At 30.4% G+C, this 7223-nt stretch overlaps 3 protein-coding genes across 3 annotated transcripts; all 3 read right to left on the minus strand.

Moving 5' to 3' along the window:
- Positions 1-1068: 1068 nt before the first annotated feature.
- Positions 1069-1484, minus strand: Tsp_09068 (conserved hypothetical protein). The gene is made up of 2 exons (XM_003382175.1): positions 1357-1484; positions 1069-1072 (listed from the first exon to the last, which is right to left on the minus strand). Exons 1-2 carry the CDS (start codon positions 1482-1484, stop codon positions 1069-1071), a joined length of 132 nt encoding a protein of 43 aa, XP_003382223.1.
- Positions 1485-3329: 1845 nt separating this feature from the next.
- On the minus strand, positions 3330-4745 carry Tsp_09069 (deoxyribonuclease II family protein). The gene is made up of 5 exons (XM_003382176.1): positions 4661-4745; positions 4340-4600; positions 4098-4244; positions 3482-3708; positions 3330-3431 (listed from the first exon to the last, which is right to left on the minus strand). The coding sequence occupies exons 1-5, from the start codon at positions 4743-4745 to the stop codon at positions 3330-3332; spliced, it is 822 nt and encodes a 273-aa protein (XP_003382224.1).
- A 1731-nt stretch (positions 4746-6476) lies between these two features.
- Tsp_09070 (hypothetical protein) lies at positions 6477-7000 on the minus strand. The gene is given in 4 exon segments (XM_003382177.1): positions 6477-6539; positions 6559-6627; positions 6678-6869; positions 6932-7000. The coding sequence occupies 4 exon segments, from the start codon at positions 6998-7000 to the stop codon at positions 6477-6479; spliced, it is 393 nt and encodes a 130-aa protein (XP_003382225.1).
- Positions 7001-7223: the final 223 nt, after the last annotated feature.

A 7223-nucleotide genomic window follows, 5' to 3' on the forward strand; every position in this document is an offset into this window, starting at 1 on the left:
ACCCGGGAAATTAAAAAGGTGTGGCTACAACATTCCAGAATTTTCAAACAGAATTATTCAGTCTCTGATATTACACCCGGAAGTTAACATCCAATCTTTATAAATTTCAACAGGCAACAAATTTATTTAAAAAAAATGGGAGCAGATTTATATATCAGGAGGGAAATCGGTAACAGACCGAAGAAGAAACAAGGAAGAAGATAAAAATGCTCCGGTTACCGCTTATTTATATTAGTTCTTTATTTCATTGTATTGCATTATTTAGTTTTTTCCTTTTTCGTTGTTTCCATTTTGTTAATGCCGTTCACTGTTGTTTTTTACTGTTGTTGTTAGTGCTGGTGGCTAGTAAAAAATGAAAATCACTATTTAACTTATTTTTTGTATTGTTTTTTCTTAATTATTACTATCGCATTTGATATAACGTCACTTTGGTACAATAAAATAGAGAACAATGATAAAAATTATTTTCGGGAATGCTGATCATGAAAAAGTATAAACTTCACCACAAATAATATATTTAAATAAGCAAAATTTCAATGAATAAAAAAACTTCAAACAGGCACAATAAAATTTTGGAATAATATTTCCATTTTTTATGTTACGTCACACTATTAAAGTTACGTAATCCAAAATGGAATATTTGAACCAATCAAATGAAAAAATATTTCAGCTAATTACAAGGGAAAGATTTGAATCAATGAGCAATTAGACAAGGAAAACCAATACAACAAAGACTTTACGGTCTAATAAGATAGCGAGGTTACGGTCTAATAAGATAGCGAGGTCAACGACCAATAAATGAACAGTGGGACCGAATGGGAACAGAAGTGGGACCAAGTGGGACCATCCCGATTTTCAACATTTCTCTTGAATGTATTTTATTGATAAAATATAAAATACGTTGGTGGTGGATTTAAGTTTTTATAAGAGCTGTTTTCAATACAATAATGCACATTTCAATACAAAGCGACAGCTATGGCAGAACGTATAAAACATTTGCAATTATGTCATTTTAATTTTATCACGTATTCATATCATTATTTATCGAGGCAGCTCAATTATTTTTGTTCAGCTGAAAATGATTTTTGATATCCATTAAATAAAATTTTCACAAGAATGCAGTTTTGCTTGCAACAGCTTGCAATTGAATTTATTACAAATTTGCAAATTAGCCTGCAAAATCCTGAACATGCTGACATATGTAAATTATCTAATTTGAGCTGTTTTTATCCTGTTTCACATATCTTCAATTTACTTAAATTTCAATCATCTTTTTGCGTTAAGAAGAAGGCGCGACGCATATACTGCATCAACGTTCTGCATAAACAGAAAAATTGAAATATGGCAATCACTTACCAATCGGCTAGCACACTGCCATCTAAATTATAACATTTTGATGTAGCTAGAGAATATCTGGGAAATGAGAACCATAAAACAAAAACCCATCTAATATGCATTATAAAGCAATCTGCATTAACAAGCATCTTGTAATTCGTTAATGTTTGTTGCCCTATCAAATCATCAAGCAGCTTCTTTTGTTGTTGTAAATTTTCTAAGATTTATTCTTCAATCAAATAAATACAGATTGTAAACTCGTAGAGTAAATGTTTACCCATTGCACTATAAATAAATATTTTTTAAGATATAATAATTTAAATAAAGCTTCACATTTAAAATGTTTTTCTTTAAAATGACTTGAACACTCATTTTCCATTAGTTTATTATTTTATAGATAATAAAATATCATTCAACCCTACGATTAGTAAAACACTTTTACACACAACTTTTACAAAAAGAGGTTTGGCTGGCCCCACTATTTTATTTGCATTTTCACGTTAGCTGATATGTGTGAACCAGTAAAAAAAGTCGTGGCAGCTAAAATCAACCGGAAGCCTCTTTTTTTCACAAAAATTTTTATTGTCGCGGTAGTGATAATTAAGGTAGACAAAATTATGTTGGCGTATGTAATCTTGATTGACCGGTGTAATTATTTTTCACACGCCTGCAAGCTACTGTTTATAGCTGTGAGTCTAATCGGTGCTGATGAATTATATCTGTACAACAAGTCACCTACTGTCAAAGATACCGCTTCCTTTTTGAAATTTCTAATTCAAATATGAGCGTGCACGCAAATATAGACAACATAGTTATTTTCTTCTTGTTCCTTTTAATTTTTCTTCAGAGAAATCAGAAAGGATGATATCTTCATCATCTGATATTATCTCTGTTTTGAACTCGATGCTCTGTTCTGCCTCCGACAGAAAATTGTAGACATTCATGACTGAAATATCTGTTACTAACGAAATTTCATGTGATCTACTGTTCTCTGAAAGATTGCTCGCGATTGGTCAGTAATTAGCTAATGCGAGTTTACGATCTTTTGCAACATTTGTTCTGATTTCTCATTTTATCTATTATTGAAGATCAACTTCTGATATTCCATGTGACGTCAATGCCTTTTCTTCATACTCACAAAATAAAATTAATCACACACAGACTGCTATAGGGCTTTTAGAAAATCCTGGCCCATAACAATTACTGCACAATTTTTGATTCAACTCAGCTGGAAATCAACTTCTGAGCTCTTTTTAGTTTTCCGTTGCTGGGGTCCAACCAAACCCCTTATAATAATCGTAGGGATATGAGGTTGTGATTGTGAGGAGCAATATGTCCAGTAAAATGTGATCGAAATTGATTATTTGTTGAAATATCATATTAAGGAGAAAAATTTATTTCCAGAATAAATTATATCAAATGAATACTTATTTTAAATGAATTTTATATGCTTTGTATATTGAAGACAAGGAATGCTTTGAAAAACATGTATACGGCTAACATCAGTTTTATTTTCCAAAATGAACACTTTGCAATATGAATTCCTTACTTACATATTATCAAATTGTTTTGCATAATAAGAATATGATTTCGGTTGTTGGCAAATGCGCAATAGCACATGGAAATATGTTTCTATGAAATGAAAATTAACAGAAAATTAAATAACGTAGAATTTTCAATTATTCCAACGAAAAATTGACAGATATAACATTAGTAATGGTCAATGCATACGGAAACCGATCTGTTCAATCTCAGTTAAAGTATTCTAATTTGCATAAAATTGCTCAGTACAGAAAGGTTGCTTTGAACATTTTGATTGAGTTAAAAACTTCATAAACTACGTAGAAAACCAAGAATAAAAATATGGTTGTAGTTGACCGTTGATGTTTAAATGTATTTAGTTAAATTTTAGGTGCATGCAGTAAATTTTCTTTCCATTTTATTCATTTGAAGTTATCATATACAAAATGAGTTCGATCATCAGCCTTGTGGCTTCATGCGCAATTTTCTACATTCTGACCAATTACATTGAAATGACCAAAAATTGTAGCATCATCAATGCAAACCGCCATTGCTGGCTCTTTTGTTTGGCTTTTCTAAAAAAACATATTGTTCTACAATTGCTTTTCAATTATTACAAATTTACATGGTAAGGTTTGTCAATAACACAAAATTTGTTTCCTGGTTCACTAATTAACCATTGAGAGACATCATTTTCAAGAGAACTTGCATGGTCACCGATTCTAATAGGACTCGTTACTAATTTTATACTTTTGTCCAAAATCCGACAGTCAGTTTTCAATATTTTATCTCTTGTTGTCCAAACTTTGATGCTTGTCTTTAATTTCTTCACAAGTACTTTTCGGTAAATCTCTGTAATTAGTTCTTTTTGAAATTTACATTAAATTCAGAGCAAATTGCAATAAGAGACGTGCTATTTATCCATTCAAATGCATATGATGAGATCATTTTAAAAATGCACACCTTACAACTGTAAAAATGCATTCTGTTCATTGCGTTGATTATAACAGCGTTTAACAAAAACATCCTATATTTCTGTAAAAAAAATTCTGAAAATTTTCTTTACCGCACAAAGTGTTTCTCAGGATCAAATTATAATCATGAATTTCAGCAAACTTTTTTGTTTGCTACATATACTATTACTGTAATACAAAAGACGAATGAAAGCAGATTTATATCAGCAGAGCAAAATTCAGCCAGATGTTTGTTCTGAAAATTTAGCAGTAACACATGTAACTTACCATATTTTGATTTTTCACCTTTACTATATATTGTCACTTTCAGTCCTGGAGCAGCTGCTGTTGAAATTTGCCGTGTCACTGTTAACGGTGGTGTTAATCTTGATTCACCATTAACCAATTTCTTCAGATTTGGTCGAACTGGATCATCTGGTATATCATTGTGATATATCAGTGGAGTTGCAATTCTCAAGGACATTGCTAGAAATTGCATGCATTTTATTATATTTAATTATTATTCAAACATATTTGCTTCAAATTCTTTTTTTGCATGAAATGTGAAGCATCTTCCAAATAGTTCTGCGTAAATGTAATCTTTTTCATGCAAATAAATTTACCAATTGCATCAATTTCACTTTCCTTAATTGTCAGACAAATAAACAAATGTCCTTTCTGAATTTCTGCAGGTGGAAATACGTATCCTCTTAACGCTTTAGGGAATCCTGGGACTGTGTGAACAATCCATGATGCTTCATCTAGGGCCTGTGGATTCATCATTAGCACACCTAAGTAAAATGATAATTATAAAAATTTCCATTTCTTGTTTTAACGTTTACTGTTGTTACCTTTGCTATTTGATTTTGTTTTCACTTTCGGAACATCCGGTGGGATATTGTTGTAGGCAATAAATTTGTTATCTGCATTTGCCATAATGACATGTTCAAGTGATTTTGCAACTGCATGCGCAGCAGCCCCCGTAAGATCTTGCGTATTTTGCCATGCATTAGCACCAGCCCCTGCAATCAATGTTTTTCCTATATTTTGAGCTGGAGCTTTGTATATAACAACCCTATATAGAATAAGTGATGAGTTAGTGAATTCTCTTGTTAATCGTTTCATAATTTTTATTTTTTTTATAATTAATAAATGTTATCTACAAAACCTAATGCAACAAAAGTTTTGTTTATTAAGAAGATGTAAAATTAACTTTTTAGAACATTTCAACTATTGCTCAAGACACGTTCCTCCTTTACATAACTAAGGAGAAAGAATTATCAGCAACACAAAAACGTATTTGACATTTGCTGCCACTGTACGCTAATCACTTCAGTAGCTTAATACCGCTGCTTTTTATTTGCAAGTTATTTTTATATGAATTTGCAAACGTGCATGTAAAGCAAATAAATTATTAAAAAATCCACTATTTCTTTTCCGTTAAAATAAAATATTCACAATGATTTGAAATTCTTCGGAAAATAATGGATATGATTACATAGTAGAATTAGAATGATATCATTAATGTCCTGCTATAGCTTCTATGGTTATTAATGTTTTATTTATTACATATAAGTGAAAGTGTTCTCTTTGCTTTCACAGGGAGACGCTACGCATATTCTGCATTAGCGTTTAGAACAAACAGAAAGTTAAAAAATAATTTTTACCAATCTGCTGGCGCAGCACCATTCAAACCATAACATTTTGATGTAGCTACTGAATACCTTGGAAAAGAGAAGCATAAAACAAAAATCCAACTAAAGTGCATTATAAAGCAGTCTGCATTAACAAGCATATTGAGATTCGTTAATGTTTGTCACCCTATTAATAATTAAGCAGCTTCTTTTGATGTAAATTTTCTAAGATTTATTCTTCAATCAAATAAATACAGATTGTTGTAAAATAAATGTTTAACCATTGCACTGCAAATAAATATTTTCTTATCAGATATAATAATTTAAATAAAGCTTCATATCTAAAATGTTCTTCTTTAAAATGGCTTGAACAGTCATTTTCCATTAATTTATCATTTCACAGATAAAATATCATTTAAACAATAAAAGTAGTGAGGTGGAATATGTCCAGTATAATGTGGTCAAAATGGATTGTTTATTGAAATATTATTTTAGAGAAAGAATTTCATTTCCAGAAAAATTTATATCAAATTTTTTGTATACTGAAGACAGGGAATGCTGAAAAAAACATGCATATGGTTAATATCAGTTTCATTTTGCGATATGTACGCTTTGCAATATGAATTCCTTACTTACATATTATTAGATTGTTTTGAATAATAAGAATATGATTTAATTTGCGGAAAAAATGCGAAATAACGCTCAGAAACATGTTTCTATGAAATCAAAATTAATAGAAAATTAAATAACGCATATTTCTTCTTTCTAAAGAATTTTCAATTATTCAAACAAAAAAATGACAGATATAACATTAGCAATGCTCAACGCATGCGCAAAATGATCGATGCAATCCTTGCTAAAGTATACTAATTATAATAAAATTGCCTATTACAGAAACGATCGTGAATAAGTTTGCAACTTAATAAACTGTATGGGAAAGCAACAAACTAAAATATGGTTCTTGTCGAACTGTTCATTGAAATATATTTTGTTAAATCTCACGTACATAGAGTACATTTTATTTCTGTTTTCTTCAACTACAGTTTTCAGACATGAAATGAGTTCCGTCATCATGTGTGGCTTCATGCGCAATTTTCTACATTCTGACCAATTACATTGAAATGACCAAAAATTGTAGCATCATCAATGCAAACCGCCATTGCTGGCTCTTTTGTTTGGCTTTTCTAAAAAAACATATTGTTCTACAATTGCTTTTCAATTATTACAAATTTACATGGTAAGGTTTGTCAATAACACAAAATTTGTTTCCTGGTTCACTAATCAACCATTGAGAGACATCACTTTCAAGAGAACTTGCGTGGCCACCGATAGTAATAGGACTCGTTACTAATTTTATATTTCTGTTCAAAATCCGACAGTCAGTTTTCAATATTTTATCTCTTGTTGTCCAAACTTTGATGCTTGTCTTTAATTTCTTCACAAGTACTTTTCGGTAAATCTCTGTAATTAGTTCTTTTTGAAATTTACATTAAATTCAGAGCAAATTGCAATAAGAGATGTGCTATTTATCCATTCAAATGCATATGATGAGTTCATTTTAAAAATGCACACCTTACAACTGTAAAAATGCATTCTGTTCATTGCGTTGATTATAACAGCGTTTTTCAAAAACATCCTATATTACTGTAAAAAAAATTCTGAAAATTTTCTTTACCGCACAAAGTGTTTCTCAGGATCAAATTATAATTATGATTTTAATTTCAGCAAACTTTTCTCTGTTTGCCGTTATTTGCTATTACTGTAAAATAAAAATGAATTA

Source organism: Trichinella spiralis (assembly GCF_000181795.1).
Source record: "Trichinella spiralis strain ISS 195 chromosome Unknown Scfld1, whole genome shotgun sequence".
Lineage (NCBI taxonomy): Eukaryota > Metazoa > Nematoda > Enoplea > Trichinellida > Trichinellidae > Trichinella > Trichinella spiralis.